The 17,211-nt window shown below is 41.8% G+C and overlaps 1 protein-coding gene across 2 annotated transcripts in view; it reads right to left on the bottom strand.

Moving 5' to 3' along the window:
* Positions 1–17,211, bottom strand: part of RNF217 (ring finger protein 217) — a 67,355-nt gene that overhangs the window by 20,930 nt on the left and 29,214 nt on the right. For both annotated transcript variants that reach the window (XM_049818041.1, XM_049818042.1), the window contains exon 2: positions 5,563–5,796. In XM_049818041.1, the coding sequence (XP_049673998.1) occupies positions 5,563–5,796 (234 nt within the window). The remainder of the gene's footprint in view (positions 1–5,562; positions 5,797–17,211) is intronic.

Genomic DNA, 17,211 nt, shown 5'->3' with positions numbered 1-17,211 from the left:
ACATGCTTCCTGTCACTGAAATAAGTTACAGAAGACACAGGTAGGCAGCCCAAAACCAGGAAAGAACAACAAATGAAACTTGTTTGTAAGGGAACAACACATGAAAGCTCCAATGTGTGGATTACAAATATGATTACTTTTTGCGTGAAAACACAGTAATGTCTAAGGCCAAGATAAGTATAAATCAAAAGCAATACAAAATACAACCAGTGCCTTTCCTCCGATTTGTTGGTCTACTGGCCCAGATGCTAAACCAAAGGAAATACACTATCCTGCATCTCTGCTTCCCAGATGAATTCTCTTAATAAAAACAGCTTAACAAGAAAGAGGAAAATTCCCACTCCGAAGAACCTAAGGATTAAGATATTTATTGCTACTAACCAAGCTAACACAGAACACTGATCTATGTTTCCACAATACTTTAGAAACCAATATGCACAAGATAGGTTAGATTACTAGCAACTATCCTGCCCATTATCTCCAAATCTTTTACTTTTTTCCTTCTTCCCCCTGCCCCAAGCTTTGAATTTACGTTTTTCAATAAGGCATGTCACAGTGACCTACTACTGGGGAGACAGATTGTAGCAAGCATTGCATTGTATTATTCAGTATTTGTTATGCCTCAGCCAAAGATGGAGCTTGTAGCCACAATTAAGTGTTCTGCAACCTAAAAGCTTTTATCAGTTGCAGTATTTAGACATTTGAGATAAAACACAAATGTTAAAAAATACAAACCCAAACCAAGAGATCTGGGAAGCTGCAAGTTAAAGCTTCTTTCTTCAACAAAATGCCAACAATTTAAAATGTAACTTTTGTGGGTTTGGTTTTGTTTTGTTGGGTTTTTTTTTTGGTGAAAATCTGAGACAAATTCATTGCAGGCTCTATCCTTTTATTATAGCATGTATATAATTGCAAGAAATACAGCAGCCACCAAGATAAATATTTTGTCTTACACATGCACACTGACATTAGATGTTTCCAAATACATTACTTAAAAAGTACTGAAATACAGGATGAGGCTATAACCACACAAACTCAAAATAACATTAATTACCATGAATGGCCCTGACTAACTGAAGTAAATTAGTGGGAACTATCTACATTACCAGGTTTGGAGTTCCTAGTTTCCCCTTCCACCTGCCACCTCTGACAGCACCTTCCTCAAAACTGGACTGGTAAATAGTGTTTACGTTTTGAATGGGCCACTTGACTTCTCTGTTGTTCAATACTGTCTGAACATACATTAAGCAGGCAAAGAAAACTATGTTCTTTTAAGTACTTATGAACCTTATTTTTCTTGGAACTAGTGGCCCCAAAACAAAAGCTTAAACCTATTCAAACTTGTATGCAGTTTGACACCGGTGTGCTTAAGAAATAGGAACACAACAGGGCAATTACAGCAGTCTTTCAGATTCTTATCCCATTCTTTCTCTGGTTTTCTGAAAGAAAAAAAAAAAGTCAAATATGATTTGCTTTATGCTTCAGTATTAGTGCATGAAATCATCATAACGAGGACACAGAAATGCTATCCACATATAATTTAAAGCAGTAAAATATAGTATAGTCCAGCAAAGCAGACAAACTATATCTGAAAAAAATCCCAAACATTAATGTAGTATTTTTTCAAATATGTTTTTTTCCTCCCACAAACATTTTTCCATTTATTTTATGACTTCCAGTCGATCAGAATTGAGAAAATGGATATATACACAAACTTCTATGCCATCTGGAGGTCAGTCTCCCTTGAAATAGAAAAGATTACACAACTTCTCATACTAACCCTTTTGGTTCTCAGCTTTCTGAAACACTGACCTTTGAGGCTAACATTTTCCATTTTCTTAGCTAGCCGCTTTACTGCAAACTATTCCAGCTATCATTTTCCTCACCTCCCAGGAAAAGACCTTTCAAAATTGGTAGGTAACTTCAGCACAAAACACTGCTTAGTGTGACGCGATGATAGCAACACTGACTGCACATTAAAACTATTCTGAGAGCCTGAAGCTGCAAAAAGCTTAGTGGGACCTTCTGCTGCTTAGTGGAATGCTGGCTATAGAACAGGATGGCCAAATTAATCATGCAACTAACTGATTACATGAATTACAATCTCTAGCTACAGCTACACTGTCACTTTATTCCAAAATAAATATGGGCTCCTGCCAAAACAGCTGCCACCTCCTCATCAGCAGCCCGTCCCCTCTCTTGTACCAGCTCGAAACAAGCAACAACAAAACAAAACAAATCTTGTGTCCCATTGGAGCTGATCTTTGATCCAGCTCCCAGCATGACACCAAAACATCAACACGAGCAAAAAGCAAGCTGGCAGGAATGAACAGCTGAGAGCAGAGAGGGAGAGCATGGCAAAATCACTACGTCCACAGCAGTTCAGGCTCAAAGCAGGCTGAAGTGATGTGTAGCCATGAGGATACCTGCTACTCAAGGTTAAAATCTGATCCTAAAAGGGGAACCGATTGATACAAACTACACAGATCTGCTCCATCACAGCATCTTTGCAGGTACAGATTCCTACAAGTTGTACAGCAATGAGTTTCAGAAACTTGAGTAGTTCAAACAAAAGATACTTTATATAACAACTGTATTGAAAAAACGTTTACATTTCCAAAGCCAAGCACTCAAGCCCTTCTTTTATGTGATGTGCATCGCTTGACAGAAGAGAACAAGAAAACTTCATTATGAACCTCACAGGTTAATAAGGGCAGAAATAGAGTCCGAGAATCAAGAACTGCTTCTTCGTGGCAGGTCAAAGAACTAATATTAAAATAACAGGTGAAATCCAGGGCTTAGGGGGAAAAAAACAACACACACACACAACAAAAAAACCCACCCCAAACACCCTCACAGAACAAGCCAACATACTCACTCTTGTGAAACCCCTATCTGTTCCACGCATAGGAACTGTACTATCAAGTTTTTCAATTTTTGCCCATTTCCTTTGCACTTTGGCATACCAGCTTTGACCAAAAGTTTATTAGGATCTTGCCCACAACCAAGTCTTACACTCCCAGTTTAGGTCTTAAGAGAGGGGGCAGGGCTATTTCCTTACTTGACGCTGGATCCATTTGTGATACAAATATTTGATATAGGAAACTAAATAATCGCACTGCTGTACTGTGCTGTCTTAAGTGGCACTAGTGGGACAAGAAAGGTTTGGCTAGAGAGCTTCCCTCTTCTTTTCCCTCTTCTTCCCGTCCACTCTCAACATACATGCACCAGCTAACTTTCTAGGCTTAGCACGCCAAGACTTTGATCTCAAAGATGAAAAACTGCAGCAGCAAACTGGACTGCGGGGCTTAGATCAGTTTAGCTGACATAAAAAAGCTATAGTAAGGAAAATTAATCTATCCAATAACTTTGCTACCTCTTTAAATTTAGAGGTTATTTATAATTTTAAATGGTGTATCAAATTTTAGGAATGCCATTAATAACATTTTTAAAGTATCTGTTCGAATGTACTCTTGGATTTTACAGTGTTTTCCTGTTGCTGTGTATAGGAGAGCGAGGGTACTGGCACTGAGCCCTTTTGCGCAGCGATCCTACTAGAAGGCTTGTGCGTAGACTTTCCCCACACATGACTCAGTTCTGAAGGCAGCACTTCCAGCACTGGTGCAGAATTAATCTGGTGCAACTGCTGTTTAAATTGCCTGCATATGAATATGAGAGTCTCCCAATCTCCAGTTGGATGTCTCCTATGCTATATGCAGAAGAAAATGAGTCTTTACCTCCAAAGAGCTTATAATTCAAGGTACAGACAAGATACATACAAGCATCTAGGATAACTGAGATAATAATGGTCCACAGCTACGTGTGTATGTAATTACTCACACACGCACAATTTCATATATAGTCTTCTGTTTAAACCTTATCCCTGCAGCAAAACTCTTCCTTGTGCTAAGCTTAAAAAAAGGCACTAAAACTGCACCTATGCCAGAAAACAACACAGGTTCAGGGAGCAGGCTGAAGCCCTGGACTATGATCATCCACACTGTTTGCTAGCACTTTCCTAATTGTATTTCTGACCAGCATCAACTAGACATTCTTCCAGGCAACACTTGGCCACAGCTCAAAGGACACATTTTGCCAGAGTCTGTTCCCAGGAGGAGACCTGAGCCCTGCAGATCAGAGCTACACATAGTGCAAGCCAGAAGCGGTTCCCTGGTCCTGTGGTGATGCATTATTTCATGCATCACACAGCCTCCCTCCCATTCCTTTACGATTACGATTTGTAGGGAAGCGGTGGGAACATTTTAATTATAGCATTTTAACTCATAAAAGGGCACTGGTGGGCAGAACGACCCATTTTGTGCCTTGAGGAACATCCTCAGAGTTGGCATGCCCATGATACATAGTGCACCACCTGTGACCCGCAGTGGTGGGACAGTAACGGCTTTTGGCACCTTAAGAGAGGCTGCTGCAGAAGCATTGCAACCTCCGATCTACCCTGGACTCTACATCTGAGGGAATGCTAAGGGGATGGGTGAAGGAGAATGGCTGTGGGCAGAAGGAATTTTACCTGCAGTTTTGAATTTCTCCACCTCTGCTTAAGGTGCCAAAAATCTGAAAATGCTGAGTCCATCTGGCAGTGTGGTGTGTAATTCTTGCACTGCACAGATATACATAAGTAGCCCATAACTCAGGGTTAGCTTTACCGAGGTTTCAACTCCGACTCCACTGGATACACAACCTTCTACCTTTTAATCTCCATACTGGGCTGAATCCTATGCTGTGTAATTAGGGCTATCTAAACAGTCATCTAAACTCCTACTGAGGAGAACTGGTTTGTCCAGGAAAGGCCAGCTCAATCATGAAACTAACCACAACAAATCTAATAACCAGATGGAAAACGAACACAGAGCACGATGCTGCACACAGAACCGTCTTCTGGAACTAAGATGGACCTTCAGCAGCTCAAAGCTTCTTCCAGCTGTAATTTCTTGCTTTTTATCTTTGATTGAAATCGCAGTACGAGCAAATCTTCTACTAAAAGAAATGCTGTAGAAGTGGTTTTTTCCTGTTTCTCAAGTTTTCTGTATTGTGAGTGATGAGACTACAGTAATGTATAACCTCTGGTAAGGGACTGAAGAAATCAAAACCAAGAAGCAGGACATACAACTCTATTTCTAAGGAAGAAGCAAGCCAACAGCCTAATACCATAAGTGCCCAGAATTCATTTGCACAGTTTCAGGGAAAACTTATCTTTGCTAGATTTGTCTGTCTAAAATTATCAGTTATAGCGATAACTCCCTTTCCCCAGTCTCTTCTGATTATGAGCATATTGTTTGCATGTCAGAGAGAAAACACTCTTTAAATTAAAATGTGTGTCAGGACAAAATTACACCACCTGCCAAAGAACTAAGGGCTGAAGTTCAACTGCTTGAACTGTCAGAAATCAATTAAGTAGTTAATCAGTGATATACTACAGATTCATATCCCTAATCACAGCTTGCACACAGCCCCAGTGATACAAGAAAGCTCATTTAAAGCCCATCAAACGCTGTCCTACTTTTGTGGTGCCATCTAATCCACGGCCCTGGCAAGCGTGCTCACTTTGTATTTGTTCTCCAATTTGGCAGGGGTAGGAATGTGGCCTCTCCTCCGGAAGGTTGTAAAGTGCTTGCACTGAGGGCATGGCTTGGTGCTGGAGTCAATGCGGCTGAGTTCCAGGAAATATTTATACTTGATGATGTCGTCGTTGGGCAGGTTATAGAGGACAGTTGTTTCATCCAGGTGTTCACTACACTCTGTGATCGGGCATTTTATATCCGCTTGTCCCAGCTGCACCTGCATATGAAAAAAACCACAGAAGAGCTGTATGAGCTTTTGCTTGGAAAAGTTAAGCAGCATTTGTGAATTTTGTGTGGAAATTTAATTTCAAGTACTGTAACAATCCACAGACTATCAAGCATATCATCTTAAAATTATTTTGACTTAGTCCAAGCACACTGCAGTTTTTCCAGGGAGTATTTTCAAATCCAAACAGAAAAGCTAACGAGCCTTAGGACAACTGCAATTATTAACCGGATAGTCTCACTGTATGTACACGGCTACGTACTCTGCGAAACCAAAACACAAGTCCTAACTAGCAGCACCCATCCAGAACTCCATGCTTTGGGCATAATGGTCAGCGCTCCACTATCACAGCTCATACCGGTTGTGAAAAGCAGGCAACGGAAACACCTGTATACTGTTCCACTGGAAAACGTGCTGGGAATCACAGCACAGAGAAATTAAAGACAATTTGCGATCATCAGACTCTAGCAGCTCTGACTCAGTGCTAGCCCTGAGCTGGTTCCTGCTCAGCAAGCTCAGAAGCTCCTTACGTGCCACACACTGCATGCACAGAAAGTGTTAGCTGAGCCTAGGGCTGACCAAGCTCATAAATTTCCCCAGAACTCAAGAGTTTAAAAACAACCCCCCAAAAAAACAACAAAAAAAAGACACCCCCAAAAACCCTTTAAAAGAAGAAAAAAAAAAAGCAGCAAACAAAACACAGTTAAAAAGACAACCGAAACAAAACCAGGCACAGAAGCAAGCTCAAGGTTAACAGGGCTGAAACTGTTATGGATCTGACGAGCCCTGATGGTCCCAAGCTGGTCAGATATCTGCAACGCATTTCCAGAGCTCCTGCATCAGAGAACAGCGCTGGACCCAGCTCTGCACCCTTCACGCTTGGCAGGCTTGAACAGCTCGGACTCCGTGCCAAAACGGCAGATCCGACTGGGTCTGGGAGCAGCAGAGTTGCATTTGCTTGGCACTGAGCCTGAGTTAATAAACCCTGCTGGATCTTGAGAGTCTGCAAAGACCCAGCTTGAGCACGTTTGCGTCTGCCTCGAGTAATCTTGAATGAATGAGTGTTGACTGTACAAGTGGAGCTGACCACCAGCCCAACTCCTTCCTTACTGAGTATCTCTGTGCAGAGAAGAAGGGGTTTAATGGTGCAACAGGCACCTCTTTTTAGGAATTACTGTTTCGAGGTTGGCAGGTTTGATTTCCCTAGGCTGCTTATTCTCCAACGTGCTCCGTTATGGGAATCAGCCAAACAATACGCTAAATATGATTAGGAACACCTCAGATTTGGATGCAGACCTTGCTGCTGCACGGTGGTACCAGAAGACGTCAGACTCCACTAATGCAGTATTTAAGCTAAGAAAAGAGGAAAAAAAACCCCAAACCAACACAACACATCCCTGTTGCTGTTGCCTCAGCAATGGAGCCATATGGGCTCTAACTGAATGATAACTAATTTAATCAGGAGCCAGAGGATTAGAAGAGTCATAACAAAATGGTATAAAACCCAAGGTTCGTACTGACTTCAAAAAAATCCCTATTGCACTACCTTTGTTCTCACAGCAACAGAGCTAAACCTAAGCAGAACAAAGAGGTTAGGTATTTGTTAGAGAGAGAAAATAAGGGTGAGGATGGTGGCAGCCCATACCAGACCAGAGCGTGGTGGAGAACATCTCAGCAAGGAATCGCTGCCGCCGTGCCCTGAGCAGCCTCGGCTGCAGGTCAGGATGGAGGCAGAGCCCTACAGAGGAGAGGCAGCTCCCCCAGCAATATGCTCACTTTTACAAGGGAACTGCCATGAATTTCACTTCCAGCTCTGAAAGGTAAGCAGAGCTCTACCACATGCAAGCAAGGCTAGGCTCAGACAGTTTGGCTTTTACATGGACCAGTGTAAGCACAGGAAGAGTATGTATTCAAAGGTATTAAAAAAAACAACAAAAAACAAAACCCCACAAACTACATGCTGTGGAATGTCCACATTTTATACCTGTAGAACACTAATTCACCCGTAGCAGCATATGAAAATTGAACTCGAGCATATAACATCACTAGAGTGACTCTTCTCAGAAGAATCACCCAATACATCATGGAGCTACGCTTAAAAAGCAGATGATGATCAATCCAGCACTAGAGCACTCAAACACGCTAAACTAGGAAAACAATTTGGTACAGAAATATAAAATCCTATTGCACCACTGCAAGGATTAGTACAAGCTTCTGTTTACAGAACTGTAGGTACAATAACTTAAAACCAGGTAGTCAAATTAATCCCATCTACAACTACTTCAGGGTTTCATGTTGGGTTTTTGTTTAAGCATTAGGAAAATACTAAGAGGCAAGCCCTTCAGCTAAGAGTAAACTAAGCTACAACAGAGTAACACTTGACAGTGAGAAGGCACATTGTATCTGGCATTGAAGTTGGTACTTAAGAAGCACTGCCTATTATTAAATGCTAGTTAAAACAAACCTGCCTTTATAAAATGAAGGAATACAAAGCTGAACACTTTCTACATTTCATGCCCCCACAGAATATGATTAATATATATGGTAAGAGTCAAGTGTGGTTTCAGTGTTTATTTTGAAAATGTGTTTTACACCCACTTGAGGTAAATCATTTTTCTCCTCTGTAATAGTTTCAGCCTTTCAAGTTTGGCAAAGATTGATCCTTTTCCCGTGTTTTGAATGGGACTGAAGTGAACAGAGCTGGTTTGCTTATTAGCAGTAACTTCAATGGAGCCTTGTCTTACCAAAACAGTCCATCTTTGTTTGTGCAGTAGCATCGGCAATTGATACAAGTACAGCTTTAGAGGTAGCCTGTTAGGCTACCTGCTGCTGCAGACCCAGGAGGTGCTACAAAATGGGAAAGAAAAAAGGAAAAAAAAAAATCTCTTATAACATGGGTAAAAATAACTGGTTTTATTATTTTCCTTGATTTTTTTTTTATTTTGAAGAGCTTTATCCTTCAATATCAGCTTATCACAATGTCAACCCCCCAAGTTTTAAGTCTTTGAATTTCAAAATACCACTGTATATTAAGAAATTCAGAACTCTCGTATACACAACAGCATGGTGTATTTTCACAGCATGAGGAACGACTCAGGTATGTCTAAAAGCAGCTGAGCTGCAGTACAGTGTTAAATGTCAGGCAGGATCCAGTTCTTATGCCCAGCTGTGCTTCACTTCTGTAAAGCATCTCAGGAGGGGCTAGCTCTGCTAACAATTCATGAGAAGAAAACAGGCTCTCCCCGATTTTCATCCTACAGAAAGGTAACATTTAAACTATCAGGAGAGCAACATACACCCCCCCCCCACTCCCCCCATTCTTGACATTATATTTGAAAATATTTTTTTGGGGGGGTTGGGACGACCAGACTCTACACTGGTACACTTACTGCCCTAAAATGCAGTGATGCCAGCAACAGAAAACAGAAACAGATGGCATGGTACTTTAAGTCTGAAAATTATTTCCAACCCTTGAGCTTTATTTTAAAGGAAATCTTTGTTAGCTACACAGAAAGCAAAGTTCAAACTACACCAGAGACGCACTGATTTATACCTGGCATTTAGCCTGGCCCAAGCTGGATGTGACATAACCTGTGCAGGCTGTACTTGGGCAGACTATTCCACTTTAAAATAGACACATACAAATGAGCATTTTCTAACTGAAACTCTACTCTTCATTCAGAGATGCATATGCTAAATAAACCAGTAAATTGTTCCTACTTCTCACCTATTAATGCTGAAAGAAAACTGAACAGTGCCATGTCTAATCTGCACCTCTGTAGAGAAATAAAATTTCTACCAGCGCACCAAGTTCTCCTCTGTAAACTACCAAGGATGTTATGCATAAAAAAATATTTTGGAAACACACAGATGCAAGTGAAGGGACAGTCTGGTCTACAGGACCTTCACATTCTACCGGGGAAGAAAGAAATGGATTAAAGTTCCCTTTAGTTCTTTCAAAGCAAAATCCCATCGCTTTCTAGTTCACTGGAAACATTGCTCTTTCATTTTTGCTGGTAAGTTGCAAATGAGTGAAGAATTACATTTCTTGTAGGTCTCGGAAGCGGAGAGTGTCATTTTGTGTGTGCTTTAAAAAAAAAGAAAAAATTGTGGAAAATACTTGAAGGGCTCACCATGGTGCAAGACTCCATAATGGTAGGTGCTAACCACACGAAATCCATGCAGACATGATTCAACAAGTGCAAACCAAAGACAGTGCAAACTTTTACTAAGCATTTTCCACCTGCCTTTAAGGTTGTGGTTTCATGACCATTTCTGTGGTTTGAGTACTAACCTAAGCAGTCCAGATGCCCTACCTCTGACTTGTGCCAGTGATATCCTGGGATTCTCCATCAAACTCCTTTTACCTGAAAAAAATCCTAGGAAACATTCTCTTTTCCAGTCCATCTGTCCTCCCTCTTTACTGTCAAATAGTACAAATCCACAGTGCTGCAAGACAAGCAAGAATGAACAGCTAGAACTAACAGTAATTAGATTAGGGGCTACTTCTGTTGTATCACCACCAAATAGGAAAACAGACTGGGTTTCTTGTGTGCCACCTCCTCCACCGGACATCTTCACACAAGTTCTTGCCTGTTGTTCATTACTTCACAAACATACTCCACGGGTTGTGTTTCACTTTTGTTCCCCCTCTTATTCATTTCTCAATACAGCAGACTTGCAATAAATTACTTGCTGAATCCCTTTCTCATTAAGTTACCCCACCATCTTCTCTGTCAACCACAACCTGTAAACCCACTCTAGTTGAGAGCTGTCACTCCCCTCCTTAGCAGGGCACATATTGCTGACCTCAAAAGGATCCAGAAAGAGTTCAAAATGGTGAGGGTCTTCTGCACACTGGCATTGAATTAATAATCATTTATTTTTTATTTTCATATTTTCTGCTAAGCCAGGAAATATCTGAGTGGCCACCAAAGCAACTAGAATGACCAGTCTTTCTTCATAGTCAGTAGAGAATGAGGAAGGTGATTGAGGCAAATCAAAGAAGGTGGCAAATGTCAATGGTACCTTTAAGATGTCTAGGAGGAGGAAAAAAACACCCAAAACCAACCACAACCACTTTTCCCCACCTCAGGTTCTAAAAGTAGCCCAAGAAACCTAATTTCTCCCAGCACCAATGTCTGACAGGTATTCAAAGACAAAAAAACCCAAAGAACTTCTATATATATTTGTGACAGATGTCCACTTTAAGTTGTATTTAAAATGGCCATTTATTACTAATAAAAGTACAACCAGAGACTTCCACTGAAAAATTTCTACTGCGTCACAAGCTCACGTAGACCAACCCTGGAAGGGTCCAGCAGTATGTTGTCCTTCACAAGTCCTCTGAGGACACAAAGTCTTTGCTCTCCTTTCACGTTGGTACCACACATCTGGATGAAGCCATGACAATGACGTGGTGGTTCCTGCTCCATGGGACATTCACCAAGAAGTCATCACTGGGGCCCAAACGTGGCAGGCGTGAGCAGACACCGCCTCTTCCAGTCACATTGTTAACGAGATTTGCATTAACTATCACACTGTCAACACTAAAAAAGGCACAAAAAGAAGCCAAGTCTCAGAGCCTTTGAAGAACGTGTTAGTATCTGGTTTTTCAGGAGAAAGGCACTCAAAAAGTGAGCAGCTTTTTGGGAGGGAATCACCACGTACATAACCACAGTCCAACCACTACCAGTACATCAAAGGCTTGACCTTTCTGCTCCAAAAGCACGTCTTCTGAATGCTTTATGATGCATATTTAAATGCGGCATCCATTTAAATTCTCAAAGCTCATCTAGTTTTCACAACCTCAGCCACAGGCTGGGATTCCAGCTTCATCCGTAACACTCCGAGGACCGCTTTCAGGACACGCCGACACAAACCCACGTCCCCAGGGGTGCTGCGGGACGGTGCAGACACACACCGGCAAGGGCCACGGCTGGCACCACCTGCACAGGCAGCGACCAGAGTGGCTTTAGCCTCAGAAACCAAACAAAACTTTAACTGGCAAAACTGGTCTCTGCAGCCTGGAGCAAAACCCCAAACCATGGTGTCCGTTTCCCATTCAAATTCTTCTTCTTCCCTCCACAGTCACATACAGCACTCTCCTAAATATATGTGAGGATGAACTAGCAAGATATCCTTCAGAATACACCTAAACTCAACCAAAACCTTTTTCTTAAAGGCCTCTTAATTTGCTTTCTCATTTGATGACACACTGACATGAAACTCCAACTCCTTTTCCCTTCTTTCCACAGGGCCAGGTGTTACCTGCTCACATGGATTAGATATCAAGGGGAACGCTCAGGTTTTATTTGTGCTGGTCGGATAGGGATAGGAATTATAGAAAGTTAACTGTGGAAAACCAAATTAATACTGAATTTGCAAGATGTAAACAAGTCATTACCAACCTGCATGAGCTCCCCCTCTCCACCCTTTCATCTCCTGTTACTTTCTCTAGCAGCCAGTGAATTAAAAAGGGAAACTATTTTACCTCAGTAACGCGTTTAGAAAAAACTACGCTGTATTAAGTCACGCCTCTGCCTGCTCATCAAACGTAGTGCACGTCACCAGCGTGTATGGAGGTTACATGCTTTCTGCTGGTTTTTTTTGGCACCCACGGTGAGCTGAAACCCACAGCAGAGGCAATGGTTAGTCCCGTGGCTGGACAAAACTGGGGCTGGTGCTCCCGGATGGCTGCCGCTGAGCTGGGACGCTCTCTGACAAAGAGACGCGCCAGAGTCAGACACAGAGATTGGCGGGCAGAAAGCTTTCACAACCGCCGGGAGCCCTGGAGCGTGCGAGATAAAGCAATCTGTCATCTCCTCCCCGGGCGTGCGTGGGGGCAGAGGGAGGGGGAAATCCCAGCAGAGGAAGGTAACCTGGGAGGAAGCATGGCAGAAACTGCAAATCTTGGAGGAATCTGACCCAAACTCACAGGTGTCTCAGCATTCATTAAAGGGAACAAGGAAATGCACAAGAGCTTTCTTATTTTGTCCACATGTGCGTATTACCAATGCTAGCTACGTATGGGTATGATAATTTTTCTATTCCTTAGAAGACACATTCACTTTTAGTAAAAGACCCAAAGATGCTCATGAAAGAAGAGCTTTGAGGACAGCAGACCAAGCTGGATTCTTGCCCTTTTGGGGTAGAAAACTGAGGCAGTTGCTCCTGCCTAGGAGTGGGACCAAAAGACCACATTAAAGCCGAGCGGGTGTGGGAAGAGATTACAGAAAGGAAGCAAGGGCCAGGAGACCATCTGCATACCATCATACGCTCGAATAACCTGGCCATCTCGGGAGCGAGCCCTGCTTGCAGGGGCTCAGTAGCTTTAGGAAAATATGAGTAGCGAAGAAGCAAGACCTTCATAAGGTAATGGTTTGTTGGGCTTCCAGCATCAGAATAAAAACATCACAGCCAAATAACACAGAAACAAAACAAACTAACTCCAACAGCTGGTTCTTGTAAAAGAAATAAGATAAAAATCTATCAGTTAACTTGTCAATCAACAGCCTTAAATTCAGATGAGAACAGCCTGTCCTCTTACAGCCAGCGTAAGACTTGTAGAAAATGACATTTGTGTTTAAATTTGTTACCAGCCAAGGCTAAGCCAGGTCTATTCTGCCCATCTAAGTGCTCTGGCAAGGCACAGACAAACTGCGAGAGCCCAGGCTGATGCCCCGGGAAGGCAATGGGTGCACAGGTTGAATGGGACAGGACACAGGCACAGCTACAGTGCAGAATGGGAACCTTCCCCCTGCCATGGGGCAGCATCCCTCCCTTTCAGCATGCCTGAGCTCCCAAAAGCAGGAAAGTCATGGCACGTTTACTGTTATTCAAATACTTACCGCAGAAAACAATAAATTAAAAAGAAAAAAAAAACCACCAACAAACCCCCAAATCCTATTCTCCCTTTCCAATTAAGAAGATTAAACCAAAGTGCGGTCAGTTACTTGAGCAGATAATTTTTATGTATATGCTGCTCTCTTACAGAAGCAATGCTTAAAAAGGTACATAGGTGTTTCCTCATCTTGCTTATAACAGAAAGTCCTGAACAGTCAAACTCCGACCTCCACCAGGTTCGGACTGGCTTAACCCAGATTCAGATCAATTCCAATGGAATAGTACTGTTACCTACTAACAATAATTAGCATCACAACCAAATTGCTTCCCATACTTTTCTTAAAGATGGACAAAAAGTTGGCACCCATAAGCTGTTATAGAAGAGTGAAAATACATGGTCTCAATCTTCATTGCAAAAATATCACTTTGGTCTTCAGGTGGAGCCAAGCAAAATCCATCAACAGTGACAATTTATCCTACAACTATTCATGTTGCAAAAGAGGAGATCAATAGCTCATTCTTCTACTATTTAGTAGGCAGGGTCCCAACCAGACACAAAGGCTGGCAAATGCTCCCGAGTTTGCATTTGCCAACCAGCACTCCCCTTTCAAATAAAATAGGGCCCAAACCAGCATATATTTGCACAACCCTATTCAGTAATCTGTATTACTGAGCCTCTAATACAGATAAACCCAGCTGGTATCATTAGCAATAGTTAATCAAACCTTTGGTTTCACCAGCAATGGCTGCTGTTATGTTTTACTGTTGTACCTACAGAAACATTTCACGGTGCTTAACACCTCCCCAACTGAAAGTGGTGTTTAACATAAAATAAAGCTGTCATAATTGAGGGAAGGAGAGGAGAAGTATGGTCCCACCTATCTCACTACTCCATCTCAGAATGTGGCTACAAAACCTAACAGAGTTGCCATGGAAGTGGGTGATGACTTGAAAATAGCGAGAACTTTTAACATAAATCTCTCAACTACTCTCTTGAACACCTTGATCATCTACATTCCTTGGCCTGTAGAAAAAAGGACACATATTTTATAGCCATTCTTAAACTGTGCTGCTTTTCTTAGGAAAGCTACCTCCAACTATTTAATTTCCATGTCTTTGCTAGGTCTGAGGTTGTAGGTGAGTTTTCTTGTGCACATATTAATAATGTTTTCATTCTTGACTATCAGACATGAAGCCAAATTGTGCCCTCTTTACTTGATAAATTTAATATAGAAACAGCACAGTCACACAGGTGCAAGCAAAAGCAGAAGAAAGCCTGAAAAATACTTTTTAACTGACAGATGATTGTCATGTATAGTCACAACATACCTAATTTCTAAGATTCAAGGTGGAATATGAGAGATTAAAATACCATCACTTGGCTTCCCTTACAAACAAGGTAACTTAAAGAAATTTGTTTATGCAATCAAGCTGTTAAAAATAACTATTTATAATTCAAATCCTAGCTATTTTGTATCTGCCTTCCTGAAAAGAGACCTATCTCATCCTACCAGTACCCATGCGCAACAAAGCAAGCTGCTTTTGGTGAAAAGCTATGCTATTAAAACTACCACAACATGAAACTAATTGATAACTTTTACATAGGTTAAGCAGTAAGAGGACAGGCATGCATGCTGACCCATTTTCACGGATAAATACTTCTTGGGAAAGGCTAACGCAGAACGGACTTCCAAGCTTCTCCCCATATACCATCATTTGGACAAACCCCAGCTACTGTGCTGAAGCTCCAATTTCACATGATTTTATGAAGTCATTTCTCATAATGCATTGTAAGTTTAAACCATATTTTAATGCACCTTTAATGCAATGATGGATAGAGCCACAACAGGGTACAAACATACAAGATCAAGAAGAGCAAACAGCACAGCCTTCTCCGGGGAGCTGGCTGAGGAAAAAGCTTAAGCAGTGGTTCTGATCCATACTTGGAGAAGCAAAAGTGAAAGCAAAGCAGAAGTGTCACCCCACTTAGGAGCAAATTAAACTGTTACCTAAAATACCTCAGCAGAAAACCATGGCACAGAAGAAATATCCTCTTATGCAAGTTGAAAGAACAATTCTGCCCCGCAACTGATCTAACCCAATAGAGCGCTGCACTCATCTAGTGCGCAGTTATTTCTAAACAGCGGATTTAACAGCCAAACTATCAGAGTTAATTCTCCGGCTAATCAAACTCCGTCGGTAATTTGGGGATTGTTACTGTGTCAGGTCAGTCCCCCCAGAGTCTGCCAGAATTGGGTCCCAACTGAAGCTGGAAGACAGCCTTCACCTCAATTAGCAGCGAGTGTTTGTGTATTGATTGCCGCAGACTTTGTTTGTCATAAGCAGCCAGAATCCTTACGACATCACAAAATCATTAGAAACAGCAAAACAAGTGGGGAAGCAGACAACACAAATGTTTTACACCAGGAAAAACAAACCACAGCTGTGTTCGGAACAATATATTCTGCTTATCACTTTTTCATAAAGCAAAGAAAATATGAAGTGAGCTCATTTAAGTTCCTAAAGGCAGTTCTATCAGCTGATTAGGCTGTTAAAATACTCATTTTCACATCAGGTTTGCCACAGGAGAAGAAATGACTTCCCTTTTATTCCGAATTCTCTTTTTAAAAAAAAAAAGCCAAACAAAAATACACCCCCAAAACACTACTACTTATTCATCTGCTGTTTATATATGTAAATCTATGTTTTAAAAAAGTAGTAAAGGTCATATTATGTTGTTACACTAACCCTTTACTAGTTCAAAACGTTGTCATGGATATGACAAACCTGTTGCATGTAGTGTTGTGCTCTGAGAGCCTGCTTTTGTTGCGAGGTGTAAGTGAAGAACAGAGGTAGAATAAGTCAAAATGCCCCAGGCTAGACTCCTGGCTAAAATTTCAGAGTTAAGAGCGAGGAAGAGATTTGATTCTTGCAAAAATACTGTTATGATCAGATAAGGCTGTGGAAATACTTGCACGTAGGAGAAAAAACAGAAGGTAAATTACAGCTTCCCCTCCCTGCCTCATCATGTTTTTAATCACTTTTGCTCCTTTGAGGATAACAACAGTCCCAGCCAGTGCCTGAATATGAAGAGAAAGGTGGAAATAACTGTTGTAATCACTGAACTCAGTTCCCTGCAACCATCTTTCTTGGCTGGTTAGAGAGACTGGCCTGGAATAGGAAGACAAAAGATAACTTCTACCCACACAGACTTCTCTTTCTGGATGCTATGCCAGGCTTATCCTGTATCACGGGGAGTTTAGCCCAAGATCTCCAGCTATGTGATCAAACACCTACGTGCGCCTGAAAAGCTTGGGGTGCAGGTCCAGCCAGACCTCTCGCATATCAGCTGGTCCAGATATCCCTCCCCAGGGTCTCAGACCCCTTCAGCCATTCCGTCAGGTCACCGTCAGCCAAGACTCCCATTACCTCAGAATGCACCCTGCCCAATGGCTAAAAAATTATGGAAGAAGTCTATACAGCTTTCCTTTCTCCCTCTCTGCTTTAGAGAGCGATGGCAAGGCTGCAAGGAGAGAAGTTTCAGCTGGCTAACACAGGACA

This window comes from Accipiter gentilis, chromosome 15 (genome assembly GCF_929443795.1).
Source record: "Accipiter gentilis chromosome 15, bAccGen1.1, whole genome shotgun sequence".
Taxonomy (NCBI): Eukaryota; Metazoa; Chordata; class Aves; order Accipitriformes; family Accipitridae; genus Astur; species Astur gentilis.
Note: the sequence above shows the minus strand (reverse complement) of the source record. Positions and strands in the feature narration are given on the sequence as shown.